Source organism: Camelina sativa, chromosome 9 (assembly GCF_000633955.1).
Source record: "Camelina sativa cultivar DH55 chromosome 9, Cs, whole genome shotgun sequence".
Classification (NCBI taxonomy): Eukaryota; Viridiplantae; Streptophyta; class Magnoliopsida; order Brassicales; family Brassicaceae; genus Camelina; species Camelina sativa.
In genome coordinates, this window is record NC_025693.1 from 15454210 (window position 1) to 15471686 (window position 17477).

The 17477-nt window shown below is 34.2% G+C and overlaps 3 protein-coding genes across 4 annotated transcripts; all 3 read left to right on the forward strand.

Annotated features, from left to right (window-relative positions):
* LOC104715313 (mitogen-activated protein kinase kinase kinase 2-like) lies at window positions 451-1602 on the forward strand. Its single transcript, XM_010432729.1, has one exon. The coding sequence runs from the start codon at window positions 451-453 to the stop codon at window positions 1600-1602; it is 1152 nt and encodes a 383-aa protein (XP_010431031.1).
* LOC104711070 (mitogen-activated protein kinase kinase 9-like) lies at window positions 3872-5351 on the forward strand. Its single transcript, XM_010427741.2, has one exon. It carries the CDS (start codon window positions 3941-3943, stop codon window positions 5228-5230), a length of 1290 nt encoding a protein of 429 aa, XP_010426043.1. The 5' UTR covers window positions 3872-3940; the 3' UTR covers window positions 5231-5351.
* Window positions 5965-9081, forward strand: LOC104711071 (UDP-galactose/UDP-glucose transporter 5-like). 2 transcript variants are annotated; one of them, XM_010427744.2, is made up of 10 exons: window positions 5965-6275; window positions 6382-6495; window positions 6593-6751; window positions 6848-6946; window positions 7062-7141; window positions 7235-7347; window positions 7750-7838; window positions 8286-8372; window positions 8468-8536; window positions 8629-9081. In XM_010427744.2, the coding sequence occupies exons 1-10, from the start codon at window positions 6156-6158 to the stop codon at window positions 8746-8748; spliced, it is 1050 nt and encodes a 349-aa protein (XP_010426046.1). In that variant the 5' UTR covers window positions 5965-6155; the 3' UTR covers window positions 8749-9081. The 2 variants fall into 2 exon arrangements, with proteins under 2 accessions (XP_010426046.1, XP_010426044.1); XM_010427742.2 differs by lacking the exon at window positions 8286-8372 and adding an exon at window positions 8041-8127 and having other exon boundaries at window positions 5966-6275.

Below are 17477 nucleotides of genomic sequence, written 5' to 3' on the forward strand. Positions count from 1 at the left end.
ATATCTCTTCCTTTTTTAGTTCTTAATACAAAATCTCTTGCAAATGATCAAAGTAAAACAATTTTAATAGAGATACACATTTTGGTTATTGAACAATTTTGGTCGCCTCAATTGTTGAATCCTCAAAAGAATTTTCTCCAAAGGTTTCGGTTTTTTTTTTTTTTCTATATATATAATCTGATAACAATCACTTTTTTTTTGTTGGAAACTGATAACAATCACTTTGTCATGAAATTTTGATTTATTCAATTGAGAATAAATGAGTCGCAAAGGGTTTTAAATATCAATTCTCCGGGCACTTAGATTTTCTTTCCATTATATCCTGGAAATTTATGATCTCCTTAACACTTTTACGCTGATCCGTTTGTTATTTGTTTGATACTATAATGACTGTTTTGAGTGTGTTTACTGATTCACAATTATTAACAGAACATATACAGAGAAAGCGAGATGGATTCTAAGAAGTTCAGCGATTTCTCGACCCTGCCTCCCAAAAATTCACCTACGAAGAACGTCATAGTGATCTCCTCCGGTTCATCAAGCGCCACAATGTTCTGTCCTCTTCCCCAAAACCCTACTTTGGCTGTAAAACTAACTCCGACCATTCTTGATGGACGACGCTGTTCCAAGAACAAGAAAAAGAGGGAATTTAAACCACCGGCTTTGAAGAAGAGTAGTAGCTGTAGAGTGATAAGGGAAGAATCATTCGACGTAGCCGTTCAGAAACCTACAGACGAAGTAACTCTCGAAGGTGGACTGGTGAAAAAGTCTTCCCCTTGGGTCAAATCTCGGTTGCTTGGGAAAGGGGGTTTCGCCTCTGTTTATCTAGCGACGTACAAGAACCAAGAGAGAGCGATCAAAACTGCAGACATTTCACGTGCTACGACTCTCATGAACGAAGGAAGGATCTTAAGAAGTTTACAATCTCCTTTTGTGATTAGCTGTTCGGGCGAGGAGATTGTACGGGAAGGAGCTGATTATCATTACAACTTGATACTTGAGTATTGCTCTGGAGGAAGTATAGGAGATTTGCTCAGGAATATTCAGAAAGGGTTAATAGAGTTTGATGTAAAGCTGATCGCTAGAGATGTTCTGGCTGGTCTGAGAGATATCCACGCCAGAAACATTATTCACTGTGACATTAAACCGGACAATCTCTTACTGACCCCTATTGATAATCACCAAATTAGGTTTAACAGTTATGTAACCAAGGTTGGGGACTTTGGTTTAGCACTAGAGAAAGGTTCGGTGGAGTATGGAGATGGATCGGGTCATAAGAGAGGTACTATGCGCTATATGGCTCCGGAGCTGATTAGTCGTGGTATTGTGGACTTTAGTGTTGACATTTGGGCGTTTGGATGTTCGGTTTTGGAGATGTTAACCGGGGAACTAGTTTGGGAAGAGTATGGTGATCTGGTTTATGAAGATTTGGTCAATCTAATCGGTCACAGTAATGTCATTCCTAATATACCGAGTGGGTTATCTGCAGAAGCACAAGAATTTCTAAGGGGATGCTTTACTAAGGAGCCTAAATCAAGGTGGGGGCTCGGTGCACTCATGAACCATCCCTCTCTCATTTTGGATGTAAAATTGCCTTTTTAACTTTCTTTTAAACCAAAATGAATATTAACATTTAAGTCAGTGTACTATGTAATTAAGTATACAAAATGTAAAAGGGTCTTTCTGCAAAGAAAAATGTAAAACCATTTAATTCTTTACCAACAGGAACAGAGGAACTGTAATCTTCAATTAATGTCCAGAACAGATAAATATGGTAACTCAATTATTATTATTGACTTTGCTCTTTAGTCTTTTTAACTCATGTAAACTCAATAAGTTAGGCATTTAACTAAAATTAGTTGTGATTGGTGTAATATTGGATGGCTATGGCTCTAAATATATATTTTTAGTTAATTAAAATTATGTTACCTGTTATACATTATTATTGAAACATATGTGATTGGTGTAATATTAATTGGATGGCTATGGCTATTACAATTATTGAAAGAAATTAAGAAAATAAATATATGAATGTTATGTGTGTGCACGTACCAACATGAATACATGATTATCTAAACAAGATGGAAATTTTCATTTTCTTATATGGGAATACTGAATCGACTCTAAACTTCTTATACTCTTCACTGGGCTCTTCATTGGGTTACGTTCATGATGAAACTGTATTCGAAGTATTTGAAGCATGCGAAAGATGTACAGATATGTGATTTTGCAAATTTACATTAGTCTAACAAACAAATTAGGAGATTTAGAGGAGTGGGTAAATGGAAAAAGGCATGCGGACAATAGTAAAAAAAATAACAATACTCTAAGAATTAACATAATTTTGTTGTTGTGATGTATCATTTTGAAATGTAATGTATAATATAAATAAATGTTAAAAAGTATTGAAAATAGCTTACATCTATATATATTTATGAATTACATATGATTTTGATTATTTTGATGATTTTAATGTTATTTTTATTTTGTTAATGAATTATAATTATAATCTTTACTCTATTAATGCTTTGTGATCGAGCTTTACTGCTCTTAGAATAAACGAAAAAAGAAAAAAGTAAACTTGAATCCCAAGTAGTAACCAAACACAGATTCGTTATAAATATATATCCTCATCGCTTCCTATCCGGCTCATCGTTTTAGAAAAATCAGACTTCAGACAAAAGAATCAAGAAGAAAGAGATTAAAAAACAGAGCTCTAGGGTTATAAATTTCTTGGAGTATCATGTTTTTAACTAAATCGACTCTTCATTTGGTTACGTTCGTGATATAATTGTATTCAAAGCATTTGAAGCACACGAGAGATGTACGTATATTAGATTTTGCAAATTTATACTAGTTTAACAAACAAATTAGGAGATTTAGAGGAGTGGGTAAATGGAAAAAGGTATGCAGCAAATAGTAAAATAAAATATACAATACTCTAAGAATTAACACAATTTTTGTTGTTGTAATCGATCATTTTGAAATGTAATGTATAATACAAATAAATAAATGTTAAAAATGTATTGAAAATATTTTACATCTATATATTTCTTATAAATTACATATGATATTGATTATGTTAATGATTTTATGTTAATTTTGTTTTTCATTATAATTATAATCTTTACTCTATTAAAGCTTTGTGATGGAGCGTTACTACTCTTAGAAATGAGAGTATGAAACCTAATTATCAACAAAAAAATCTGTGCTTAAAATTCATCATGATGATAGGAATAATAAAGTTAAAATTAATCCTATAAATTTTTACTAAAGAATTTATTTATTTTTTCTTCATTACCAAAACTTAATACTAAATAAATAACACATCAAAATTACTGATTTATGAAATAAATAATGTTGTGAAATTGTTAAGTTGACTGAATAGCAAAATACATTTGCCTAAAATTTTTGTTTTTTTTTTTAATTAACGAGTTACTCAAAACATAGGATTATTTTTTTTTTTTTTTGCTTTAACAATTTGGATATAAATATATAGAATACCATTTTCCCTCATCCATACTATCTGTTCCTTTTTCAGTTCTTATAATATAGAAAAAATAATACATATACAATATACTCGTGCAAATAATCATTGTAAACCAATTTTGAAAGAGACACAATTTTTTTTTGGTCAACGAAGAAAAAGGGAAACGTGAACCGAACCGTCTAATTTATCACCAAACCTTCGGTTCGGTTTTGCTTTTGACTTTCTCAGTAACAGATGAAAAAAGTAAAAAATGTTGACGAAAAAAAAAGGAAAAAAAGGAGAAAAGGAAACTTGAGACCCAAGTAGATTCATTATAAATAACCTATCGCCTCCTATCTCCTATCGATCTCATCGTTTTGGATTGGAATCGAGAGAGAAAAAGGAAAGAATAAGAGAAATACAGAGAGGGAAAAAAACAAAACAGAGGTCTAGCCGTCTAGGGTAAGAAAGATGTCGAATTCAACATCTTCTGATCGATTAGGTCAGTGGGACGAAGACTCGAACCGTCCCCACAAGAAGCGGAAGTATTCACAAACCAGATCAGAGACGAACGTGATAGAGGATGATGCAGATTCGTCGAGAAAGAGGAACCGTTCAATCCTAAGAAAGCCAGAAAGCGATTCGTGGGTGGTGGCTCGTTGTCTCGGAAGCGACTCAAACGCCTCTGTTTACTTAGCCTTAAGAACGACCGAAGACGGCGAAGACGATCTTCCTTCCAGGATGGCCATAAAGTCTAACGAGATCTCAGAATCAGCATATCTCATGATTGAGGAGAAGTTCTTAACCCGTCTCAAAGGCCAATACATCGTGTCTTGCTACGGCCACGAGATAACAGAGGAGAAGAACGAGAAGAAGAAGTACTTCAACACCATACTCGAGTACTGTCCTGGCCAAACCCTAGAGAAGCAAATCAAAAGCCACAGAGAAGGGTTACCAATTGATGATGTGAAGAGATTCGCTAGCGATATCTTGCGTGGTCTCAAGTGTATACACGGAGAAGAGATCATTCACCGCGACATCAAACCAAAGAACATCTTACTCAAGCCTCTGAACAGCCTATTTGCCAAGTATGGGTATAACAATGCTAAGATCTCTGGTTTGGGAAACGCGTTGGAGAAAAAGCGGATTGATGATGGTGAAAACTGGAATCACACGAGTGGTACCGCAAGGTTTATGTCACCGGAGCTTATAGGGGACAAGGTTTTGGACTATGGTGCGGATGTGTGGGCTTTTGGTTGTACTGTGCTTGAGATGTTGACTGGACAACGGGTTTGGGGAGAGTATGATGATCTTGATTGGCAAAGTTGGGTTACTGTCATTGCTAAAAGTGGTCTAGCTCCCAATATCCCTGATTACTTGTCTGAAGAGGCTAAGGACTTTCTTACAAAGTGTTTGGAGAGAGACCCTGCTAAAAGGTGGTCTGTTGATAGTTTGATCAATCATGAGTTCTTGTATGATGAAGTAGAAGCAGAGATAGAAGCAGATGAAGCAAATCTACATGCTGTAGCGGCGTTTCAACAAGAAGAAGAGGAAGAAGAAGAAGTAGAAGAGGAAGTAGTAGAAGAAGAAGAAGAAATAGGAGGAGGACGAGAAGAAGCAATTGAAATAGATGAAGAATACCCTAACGACGATTCGGAAGAAGAAGATTCGGAAGAAGAAGATCCGGAAGAAGAAGATTCGGAAGAAGAAGATCCGGAAGAAGATCCGGAAGAAGAAGATGAATTTGAGATTTTTATGTGACAATCTACACTTCTTTGGAATCTTTATTTCATTATTGGTTTGATAAATCTGCAAAATTAGGATGTTTATTTTAAAGACAAAATATGTTTCTGTTGCTCTGTATTTTTATTGATTGTTTCAAAAGCTATGAGATGTTATTGTGTCAATCTTTCTGTAGAGATGATAAAGGGAATTTATGTTTTGGTTCAAGAGAAAGCAAATTTCATATTTCATGGAATCACTATTACTGATTACATAAGCTAAAAGAAGACAAGTTGGGATGTCTAAAACCATAAGTTTGTGTCTTGCTAATGTATATGAAAATTTTCCAATCTTGTTTGCAGCATCCAACACATGATAATCATGTAATCTTCTTAGCAACATCCTTAAGCAAATTATTATTAAGAAAAATAATCACTATTACTGATTGCAGAAGCTGAAAGAATGTTCTAACAAGTTGGGATGTCTAAAACCAGAAAGTTTGTGTCTTGCTAATTAATGTACATGAAAAAGATTCCAATCTTGTTTGCAGCATCCACTACATGCTTAATCTTCATCTTGTCAGCTCAGATGTTAGTGAATGAATATACAAAGGATTGTGTTGTCTTCGATCTTCTTCATCACATTGTGGTGGTGAGAGAGAGAGTATATGACAATTTTGGTATTTGTCAAGCTTGTTGTTTCTGGATATTTTTGGGTACCATTAGTTTAGTCAGAGTCCTTGGTCTATAAAATGTGACTCTGGTTCTGATCTTGTTAGCCTTCTTCTTGAAAGTTTCATCTGAGTGTTTTTTTTTTGGTCTTTTTAAGTCTCTTGAATTGTTTGGTTCGGTTCGGTTCGGTTTGGTCGGGACTTGATTGAATTGTTCGGTTGATTGTTCTTTTGTTGTTCTTTTGGGGAAGGAGAGAAAGAGAGAGAGAGAGAAGCAGATCCGTTAATGGAGAAATGGCAGAGCTTGATTCAGTAAACGAAGCCAAGGACAAGGAGAAGAAGAAGAAGCTATGGAAAGCTGCTTTCGCTATCTCTGGTATTATGATCACTCTCGTCATCTATGGTCTTCTTCAGGTCTCTCTCTCTCTCTTCTCTCTCCCCACTCGAATCCGCCTCTTTCTGTTCAAATTGATTGAAGAAAACGATCTGGGTTTTTCGAATTTGTGCTTTGTGATTACAGGAAAAGATCATGAGAGTGCCTTATGGATTGAAAAAAGAGTACTTTAAACACTCTTTGTTTCTTGTCTTCTGTAATCGGCTCACTACATCAGCTGTTTCTGCTGCTGCTTTACTGGTAACAACACTTGAGTTGTAGTTATATATCTCAATGGTTCTCTTAAATAAGCTTTGGTTTTTGATTTTTTGCAATCCTTTGTGTGTTTTGTTTGTAGGCGAGCAAGAAAGTTTTGGATCCTGTAGCTCCGCTTTATAAATATTGTCTCATTTCAGTAACTAACATCTTAACCACAACATGTCAGTATGAGGCCCTCAAGTATGTGAGTTTCCCTGTACAAACTTTGGCTAAATGTGCCAAGATGATACCTGTAATGGTAAGCTTATAACTTTCATGTAAAAGGTGGAACTTTTTTTGTTACATGTGATGTGAGCTCATCACCACTATATCTAATCTATTTGTTTTCTTTCAGGTTTGGGGAACTCTCATCATGCAGAAAAGGTACAGGGGATTTGACTATTTTGTGGCTTTCCTCGTTACCCTTGGTTGCTCTGTGTTTATTCTTTTTCCGGTAATAACCCAATCTTCTTGAAGAAATCTCCATTAGTTCATAGCAAGCTAATCATCATTAGGAACTTTAAGATTACATGGGATGAAGTTTTATTCTATATGTATTTGAGCTGTAGGCAGGAGATGATATTAGTCCGTACAACAAGGGAAGAGAAAACACTGTGTGGGGTGTATCCCTTATGGTTGGTTATCTTGGGTACATATCCGTTTCCTTTTTTGTTTAGTTTTTAAATAGGAACCAGATATTCTGGTATATCCATAATTTTGGTATTGGCAAACTGGCTAACAGGTTTGATGGCTTTACAAGCACATTCCAAGACAAACTCTTCAAAGGTTATAATATGGAAATACATAACCAGATATTCTACACAACAATTTGTTCATCCATTCTCAGTTTCACTGGTGAGAACTTCTCTTTACAGTTAATTTCTCTCTTTTACCTCATTTTTTTCCCGATTCTAAGACCATGTTGCACCTTCTGTGATGATTCTTTCCCATTACTGATTAATCACTTTGGTAAGTTTGTTCTGTTTCTTTCCATGTCCCAGTCTCTTGGTTATATGTCAACTTCTGATTTAAGTTGCAACTGAGATCATATGTTAGTGATGTTAAACCCTGTAGTTTAGTAGGAACCATTCTTACGCTTTGTGTATCTCTGACTATGATTCTCGAGTCCATCAGTGCTTTTCGATATAGAATTCATCTGCCTTGCATAAATCTCGATGTGTGGACCTCAAAAAAGCTTACAAATCAGGTCAACCATGGCTTTTGCTACTTATATGTGAAATTTCTTGCTTGATATAGGCCTTATACTGCAAGGGAATTTACTCCCAGCTGTGGACTTTGTTTCTCGGCATAGAGATTGTCTATTTGACATTGCTTTGCTTTCCACCGTAAGTCTTCTTGCTTTGTCACTACAATTATCATGTTCCAGAAATATATCAGAGTAGAGTATGATTGCATTGCAGTAGTGGTCACAGCTGCTATAGTTAAAGATAAAACTAGAGTTGAGTTTTTATTGAAACAGAAGCCCTAGTACTGCGAAAACTAAAATGTAGTATAAAACTTATCAGAGATGAAACCGGTGTTCTGCAGGTGGCAACAGCCAGCCAATTTTTCATTTCATACACTATTAGGACATTTGGTGCTCTAACGTTTGCTGCCATAATGACTACAAGACAGGTAAATAGTTAGTTACTCTGGTGGTGTCAACTCTTTGATTCCTCAGCAAAATATGTTCTCTCTAATTCCTTCTTCGTNGTATTGAAACAGAAGCCCTAGTAATGCGAAAACTAAAATGTAGTATAAAACTTATCAGAGATGAAACCGGTGTTCTGCAGGTGGCAACAGCCAGCCAATTTTTCATTTCTTACACTATTAGGACATTTGGTGCTCTAACGTTTGCTGCCATAATGACTACAAGACAGGTAAATAGTTAGTTACTCTGGTGGTGTCAACTCTTTGATTCCTCAGCAAAATATGTTCTCTCTAATTCCTTCTTCGTTGTCTGAAAAACAAAAAGCTTGTGAGCATCATGCTCTCCTGCATCTGGTTCTCACATCCGCTTAGCTGGGAGCAGTGTATTGGATCTGTAAGCTCCTTTAAGCCTCTCTTTACTTTGGGTTCCCTCTCTTGTGTTCTCTCCTTGTTCTCAAAGCTAAACCCATTTTTCACTGGTGCCAGGTAATTGTGTTTGGATCTCTATATGCTAAAAACTTGGTGAAGAAGAGATCAGAAAAGCCGCAGGCAGCTCAAGAAACTCCACCGGATGAAGAGGCTCAACCTCTGAAGGGAAACCCTTAAAGCACAGCGAGAGTTTTTTTCTTCGCTGATGCTTAAACGTACAGTTACCCACCAAATTGAAAGGATCCCTCTAACTTTGAGGCATCTAACTAACAAAACCAAGCGGTTGAGATGGACTCAATTGTTTTTGTTTTTGTCAAGAAGAAGAAGTCATAGATCACATATGACGAGTATTTATAGAGCCTAATGTATGCAACTCTAGTTTCTTGTTTCCGTTTTCTACCTTTTGTTTGTGCAAGCAAAACTTTTAACTGTTTATTGTAGAGTGGCTAAAAAAATTGTGTAAAATTGTAGGATTTTGGTATCATATGAAAACTAGATGTCTGACTATCATTTTTTTTTTGGTTTGAAAACTTTATATATGGTAACCTTTAAATTTAAAAAATCCAAAACACTAAAGTCCTAGGGGATGTATTCAACTTGACAATCCTATGTTATTCAATCATAGATTTTAAAAAATTTATTAAAATCCAATGTTATTGAACTGAAGATTTAAAAATATATTTAAAAATCTACTGTTAATAAGGAGGTATCCATGCGCGCGTAAGCGCGGTAATAAGATCTTAAGAAAAATGATTTGATACTTTAGGATATGCTGCTTTTTTGATTTAATATGTAATAATTGACATCTTAAAATATAGTGTTTTATCTTTTGAAAAAAGTTTACAATGTTTTATTGGAGTGTCAAGAACTTTTTGTATTTGCATATATACAGAAGGGATTAGNAAGATCCAAAATATTCTCAATGTAAAATATTAATTAAGTCTTATAAATAAACAATTAAACTGTAGTAAATAGATATTAAGATTCAATAAGTAAATTCAAAATTTTCTTAAGCGTAAGCAAATTCCAAAAGATCAATATTATAATGTGTTATCTCAGTTACAAAATAAAGATGAGATTAATCCATATTTGGATTTCAAGTAGCGGTTAGTACAAACATTTAAAATTTTTTAGACATTCAAAAATACAAAAAAAAAAATCTTCAAGGCTCCATTCTTTACAGCTGAGTTCCTGAGCTTTCACCTTGTTGCTTCATCACATGGTTTATGTAATAATGTCCAGCAAATTCAGACCTGTAAATATATAAAGTGTTTTAAGAAATTTTACTTTAACATCATACATAACTTGATTTAATATACACAATAACATCTTACATAGCCTGGTGATGCTCCAGTCCTTTGAACTCTGGTTTTATGAAGATCTTCGAAGAGGCCAATGTGTTTTCAATACATGGTGCACCTATAGACATTTACAATTTAAAGTAAATATATTGGTTACCTTATGATGATTATATCAGAACTAATTTATGCTACATACCTTCATATTTCTCCGACCTTCATAAACCGCATTACACAAAACATAGGTTCGGATTTGTATATGAGATGGCAGCCGTTTGATTGCCATATAGACATGAATTGAGAAGCGTAGTTGTCTTTGAGACGACACTTCACAGTGTCATTCCTACATGTTTATCAAATTAATAAAAATCTTAACAGAGACAACTCTAAAATGTAAATGTCCTAAAGGTAGAGTAAATATCTTTTACCTGCCATTCAACAATATGAAAACAACTTCATTACTATTAGTGGCACTCGCATGTCTTCTTTTATCTTCCACATCTATTATACACCCACAAACATCTAATTTGGGGAAAAGACAGAATTTAGGTTTCCAAAGTGTTGCTAATCTATATTTGGTAAAGTTTAAGTTGTACTTTCTATAGGAGGGACCAATACACAAAGTTTCAAAATTCCTAAAAAGATTCTAGTTTTTTGAACACAAAGATACCAATTAATTATACTGACGGATTGTACCAAAACAATATAAAATAAATTAAAGAAACATTTACCGAAAGAGATGGGATGATTTATTCTTCCACGATATATGTCATCCAAATCCTCGAATCGAAAGTAATTCTTTGGACTCAATGATTGGAGCATCGTCATCGTGGTATCATCCGTAAATTTAATCTGATAAGGATGATGAGTATTCATCTCCTGCAGAGTTGGATTGATCACTTTGAAATTTCTAATATCGTACCACTCACCATCGTCGATATATTTCCGGAGTTTAGCGAGAGTATTGGGTAAAAAAGCAGCTTCAATTGTGTCACCCTTCACAGTTTAACAACAATTGTGTTAGAAGTCTTATATACAATAACTGTTAGAACTTGAAATTTAAGTAAAAATCATTCAATTAAAGACTCTAACCTTTACATCCACAAGAAGCAGAACTGTTTTTGTAAAGAACTCTCTGACACTCCAAGAATGTAAGACCTTGGCGTGGATACACCAATTAGTTCTTCCGGGAAGAAGATCAGCAATATAACCAAATCTCATGATTTTCTCAAATTAGGTTTTTCTTGTTTCTTCTCTGTTATCAAAAACGAAAAGGGGATTTTCGATTTGTAAGAATACAAAGAGTCACGATTAAACGTTGCGTCTTAATCGTTTAAGTGCCTCACCTTTGGTCCGATTATTAAAATTTTTAATATTATATAAATAAATACTGTTTTAAAATAAGTTTTGTCACTCTTGCATGTCCAATATTAAATTTGTGTTAACATATTGAAGATGTTTTCACGTTTTTTTTTTAACTCAAGACTTAGATATTGATATGAAAAATCATAATATTATTAAGAAAAAGAAACCCTGAAAATTGAATAACAAATGTATAAAATGAAACGTTATAGTAGATATTAGATGCTTAAAATAAAATCATATATTTTCAAAGACTTCTTTGAAAACCACATTAAGGTTTTTGTTTTGGCATTTCCCTTCTTCATCTGTAATCAAAATCTTTAATCCTTTTCTGCTTGTCACTCTAGAGAATGCAACGTATAGTTGTCCATATGTAAATACAGGCTTGGGTAGAAACAATCCAACATGTTCTAACGTCTGACCTTGGCTTTTGTTAATAGTAATCGCAAATACAAGAGCAATAGGAAACTGACGACGCCTCATACGAAAAGGAAACTTTGCATCCGGTGGAGAAACAAACATCCTAGGAATAAGAACTCTATCATTAACGTTTTTTTACCTGTTACAATCCTTGCTTCAATAACATGATTAGCCATTTGAGTGACAATCAATCTCGTACCATTGCATAAACCTCCTCAGGATCAATATTCCTAAGCAACATGATAGGTGCTCCCTTTTTCAACGTCAGAACATGGTTAGGTCATCCAGAAACGTGAATACTGTTTAAGAATTCCTGAGTGTAGATCATTTCGTCTTAAGCACTTGTATCGGAAGTCTCAATACTATCTGAACTCAAATATTGCCTCTCTTCCCCTGGATATGATAAAACCAAAATAGGAAACCGTTTATATTGAATTTTGTTTGCAAAAAATGAACTCTGAATATACCTGGAAGTTGAGAGAGCATATATTGATTTATTTTATCGACGTCATCATTTCTTGGACTAAGAATAGCTCTTTCGCAAAAGAATTTTGCATCGGTCCTTGTTGCAAACGATGTACCGTATATCTCTTTAACAATTGCTTGTATAGGATTGTCAAATCCCGTAATTAATAAATCCTCAGGTATTTCTATTTCGACCTCACCGTTGTTAGGCTCGTTGATTTTGCCATCCCCAATATCGAGTAGCCATTTTGAAAACGTAGAGAGAGCATCTGCATCCCGACTATTTTTATCCTTACGAAGTCTCATGTTTTGTGTAAGCTGAAGTACTTTACAACTTTCCCAAAGCAACGATGAGTTTATAGAGGCTAAAAATGTCCCAACTCTACCAGCCTCTGGCACAACCGGTAGAATCTGTCTAAAATCACCCCCTAAAACAAAAACCTTACCTCCAAAAACCCGATCACACTTCATAATATCTCGGAAACTCCTATCCAATGTTTCGAAACAAAATTTATTCATCATTGGAGCCTCATCCCATATAATGAGCTTTGCTTCTCTAATTAACTCGGCAAGATGAGATTTAACATCTATCGAACAAGTTGTATATTCGTCCACATGGATGGGTATACCAAATCTAGAATGAGCTGTCCTATCACCTTCCATAAGTAAAGCAGCTATACCACTTGACGCAACATTAAGAAAAATATCACCCCTAGATCGAATATCAGCACCAAGAATACTCAACAAGAATGTTTTTCCAGTACCACCAAATCCTTGAACAAAAAACATACCTCCCTTGTTTCGATTCACAACATCAATAATTTCTAGGTAGACACTTTTTTGCTCATCGGTTGATATACGTAACAACCTGTCGTAATCATCTCGTTAGTCAGCACACATATAGTTTGTCTCATCTATGAGAAGCCTATTCTCATTATTATCCATCACAGATTCGCATGGTTTAGGCATATTCACAATAGTTGACAAAGAGCTTCCATTAGACCGCATAATAATTTCAATCTCAGCTAAACATAGGTTTGTTATCTGATCTTGACTTACAGTAGACCTGCATTATAAAGTATTTTGATTTTACTTGACATATTTATGATCTGAATAATAATCGTAAACCTCTGTGTACACCAATATATTTTTAAATTTTCTTATATATATTTATAAAAAAATAGCTATATATGTACTTTGGTTGTTCGTGAAACACGATCAGTCGGAGAATACATGACCATAATATAACCTGCACTAAACGAATCTCGTAATTATAATCAAATTTAGATTTTCAAACATAATAAAAATATTGAATGAAGAAAAAATTTTAAGAACCTTGGAATATTTTTGAGATTTGGATATCAATCATAAGCTCTGACCTACGTCTATATATATAACCTTAGAGATTGTTATACATTCCTAATATATATAATTTATTTAATAATATGAATTTGTATATTTATAATAATAGATATGTCTAGATATATAGCGTATATCTCTTCTATATGTTAAGTTACTTATTTAAACAATAATTACTTACATCCTAATTTATCGATTATGTAAAATCTAATAAATATCTTCTATTTTATTTTTTAAGATAACCAAAATATATTTATTTTTATCTTTATCACTTTAAGTTTATAATAAATATACTCATACAGATAATCATCCATTTAAGTAATTATATATAACATATATATATATATATATATATTCTTTCAGATATGTAAATTTTGTTTTTCAAACAATAGTTATTTTCATCTTTATCATTTCAAATTTGTAAATTTTATAAAAATCGTAACTTTTATCTTTTTGCGAGTATGACTTTTACAAATAAAGGTATATATAACAAAATTTTGTTACATATTAGTCGTTTTAAATTTACGAATTACATAAATTTGAAGATATATACTATTATTGTATAATTCATTTATGTGTAATGTATTAATCTATTATAAAATAATTTAACACTTTTCAGAAACGTTCACAAATTCTAATATAATATAAAATAATTATTGGTAGTTTTATGAGCTATTTCACAAATCTAATCTTTATTAAAAACTTACGATTCTATTATACAAAACTCATAAAAGTGTAATATTCTAAAAGATCAAAGATCAATATATTAATAATTAGATTATTGTTACATTAAAGAAACAAATATTATAGGAATATTATAGGGTGATGAAAATTGTCTTCTTCTTGGTTTTCTCTTCCATATCATCTCTTTATGACACCAAACAGATGGATTTGGAATTTCAGCATAAGTGATCTTTTTTGTCTCGAGGAGCTTGTGTATTGAATATAATCCAATCCGAGAACTTATTTCTTGTAGTCGTCGAAAGAATCATAACATCATTCTCAGGACCATCCTCATTGTAGTATTCTTTAGGTATAACCTATTTAGTAATTATTAAAACATAAAATTATTCTCAATTCTCAAATAATTAAATAATCTAAATAAAATTCAAGCTAAAGATAAAAATTAAAACATTTTTGTTTCTACATACCTAAAAATGAAATTCATGGCTATTAAAGATCATAGTTTTCCTGCAAATATGGCAATCCAAGTATAAATAAAATTATTATTTAATCAGTTATAAAAGAAAAAACAATCGATATAAGCATTCTGATTATATAAATAATACATGATATTAATTAGAACCAAATTTGTTAATCGATTCATCTGGTCCATGATACCTAAGTCAAATAGTTATTAATATGATATTATTATATATGAAACCACCATACAAATAGGTAAATAATAATAATGTAAAACATCAACCAAAAAAGCACAATATTATACCTTTTTTAAAAGGTGAACCAACAACAACCAAAGCTTTATGATTTGTGAATCTTGTTTCACAAGAAACCACTACACGAACATGAAAACAAATAGGATCAGTCGTTGAATCATAAAAAACAGCAAAATCAGAACACAAATATAAATTTGAGAACATGATAAAATAATTTAATGAAAAACCTCAACAAAAAAGCATAATATTATACCTTTTTTAAAAGATGAACCAACAACAACCAAAACTTTATGATTTGTGGATCTTGCTTTCCAAGAAACCACTATACGAACAGGAAAATAAAAAAGATCAGTAGATAAATCCTAAAAAACAGCAAGATCGAAATACAAATATAAATTTGAGAACATGATAAAAGAATTAGTAAAATTTATAAAACTATAAATTCAAGAGAAAAGAGTTTTTTGTTTTTTGTTTTTTTTTGAGTTATGGTGAAAGCAAACGATATCATTGTATTTATAGCTGTAAATGACCTATCTTTTTAGGGTTTCCAGTAAGGAGGTGTATTGTCATCATGCTTTTTCCTGCAGAAGCCTATTAATTTTAGATTATCGTCGATCTTCAAACAATCTAAGCCCATTAATTAAAACAAATTCGTTTAGAGCATGTTATACTATTCTCATGTATTCTCCAATAAAACGTTAAAAGGGGTTTTCCAAAAAATTTAGGGTTATATCTAGCAAATTCTAGTTTTGCAAATAACTTTTTTGCAAATAGATTATTTCTGTTGATTTTTTTGATTTATTTTTTGTAACATCCGTGAACCGAAATCCCGATTTGGGGATTGCATCAGTCGATGCAGAAGGTGCATCGGTCGATGCAGGTTCAGTTTTCTGCGTTTTGACTTAAGTTAAACGCTGCGTTTTGGGCAAAGGGAGAAGGAAAAACCCTTAATCGTTTCTTTTGTCTCATTAGTCGACCTTTGGCCGTTTTTGAGAGAAAACATAAGAGAGAAAAAGTTCTTGGAGATTTTCTGTGGATTTATGGCGTTTCCTGATGAGATCTGAGGCTTAGAACGTTGTACGAGCTTGCTAGGAGTGTTCTATTGGTTGTTGGAGGTTCAGTTTCGTCTTGGCAAAGGTAAGTGCAGGACCATGGCTTATCTAAGGTAGAGAACTCTCTAATTTGCTTGTTGTGTGTTGTTAGACTTGTTAGATTGATAATTGGGACGTTAGGAAGCTTTCTTGTGGCTTGGGATCGAGTTTTGTGGTTGTAGGAACGAAGATCCGGCGAGAAGCTTCAGGGAAAACACGATGCTCGGCATGGCATCGGTCGATGCATATCTTGCGTTGGTCGATGCAAGTGCGAGGACGGCGCGTAAAACTCTAGGGTTTTTCGTGTTATATCGAGCATGCGTCAGTCGATGCAGTGAGAGTGTCGGTCGATGCAAGTGCATCGAGCATCGATCAATGCAACCCTGTGTCGGTCGATGCATCCCCATGTGGTGTCGGTCGATGCATGTTGGTGTCGGTCGATGCAGAGTCCTGGTTTGGTTAATTGTTGTTTGTTGATTGTTGTTTGATGGTTAGAGATGACTCTATTGCTTGTATGTATAGCCCAATAGATGGGAGGATTGCCTTACTGAGTGTTTATAAAATACTCATGCATTGCAATTTGTGTTTGTGGTGCAGGTAAAGGCAAAGTGTGATCGTGGAATCAAGGCAATGAAGAGGAGGATGTTCTAGGGACTCGATTGGTTGTTGTCTGGTATTTCTTGGTTGCTAGAGCTGAGTAATTAGAAACATTGCTAGGTTGCTGGTTCTATGATTCATGTTGTTTGGTTATTGATTATTGGTTATGTTTGGAATATTGGTTTATTATTGGATATTGGTATTTGTTATTCCGCTGTTGATTGTGCTTGTGGTTAGGTGGCTACTGGATATGGGACCACTAGTTGTAGTTTATTTATTATTTATTTTTTATTTTTTAAAAAGAAGGTCAGGTCGTTTCAGTTTGGTATGAGAGCCCTTACGGTTCTAGGTTTGGGTTCACTAGGCTTTGTGATGTAGATATTTGGGATTTGCATGCTTTGATTGATTATGTGAGTTAGTCAATTGTGTGTGGCATGGAGTCCTAGAGCATCCTCTTCGAGCCTACTTTGTGATTCCATAGTGAGTTTATATTTATGTGTTATGATAGAAATTGTTTGCTTAGTCTTCTGTTCATGGTAGTGCAGATGGCTAGAGATGGTACTATTGCTGGTCGTGGTCGTGGACGCGGACGTGGTCGTGGTAGGGGCAGAGTCCAAGAGGTTAGTGAGACTGAGGAACAGAGAGTGACAGTTGAGGGTCTTGGCGAGTCGTAGGATGTTCCGGGGGATTCTGTGAGTGTGGCTGGAGGGGGCGGTGTTGATGCTCCAGTGGCCGGTGGTGCTAGGGTCCCAGGTGTGGGAGTCCCAGCGGGTGGAGTTCCTGGTGCAGACTTTGCGGCTATGCTAGCACAGTTGTTGGAGCGGTTACCACCAGTGGTACCAGCTCAGGCTCAGGTAGTGCCACCAGTGGTGGCGGACGAGCGGAAGCCAGTAGCTGCGGATGTAGAAACACATGGA

Excerpts from the sequence above, each read along its gene's own strand:
- LOC104715313 (XM_010432729.1), top strand. The coding sequence starts at position 451 with ATGGATTCTAAGAAGTTCAGCGATTTCTCGACCCTGCCTCCCAAAAAT.
- LOC104711070 (XM_010427741.2), top strand. The coding sequence starts at position 3,941 with ATGTCGAATTCAACATCTTCTGATCGATTAGGTCAGTGGGACGAAGAC.
- LOC104711071 (XM_010427744.2), top strand. The coding sequence starts at position 6,156 with ATGGCAGAGCTTGATTCAGTAAACGAAGCCAAGGACAAGGAGAAGAAG. Across the intron at positions 6,947-7,061 it reads CTGTGTTTATTCTTTTTCCG|GCAGGAGATGATATTAGTCC; the intron begins GTAATAACCCAA and ends TTTGAGCTGTAG. Across the intron at positions 8,373-8,467 it reads CCATAATGACTACAAGACAG|CTTGTGAGCATCATGCTCTC; the intron begins GTAAATAGTTAG and ends AAAAACAAAAAG.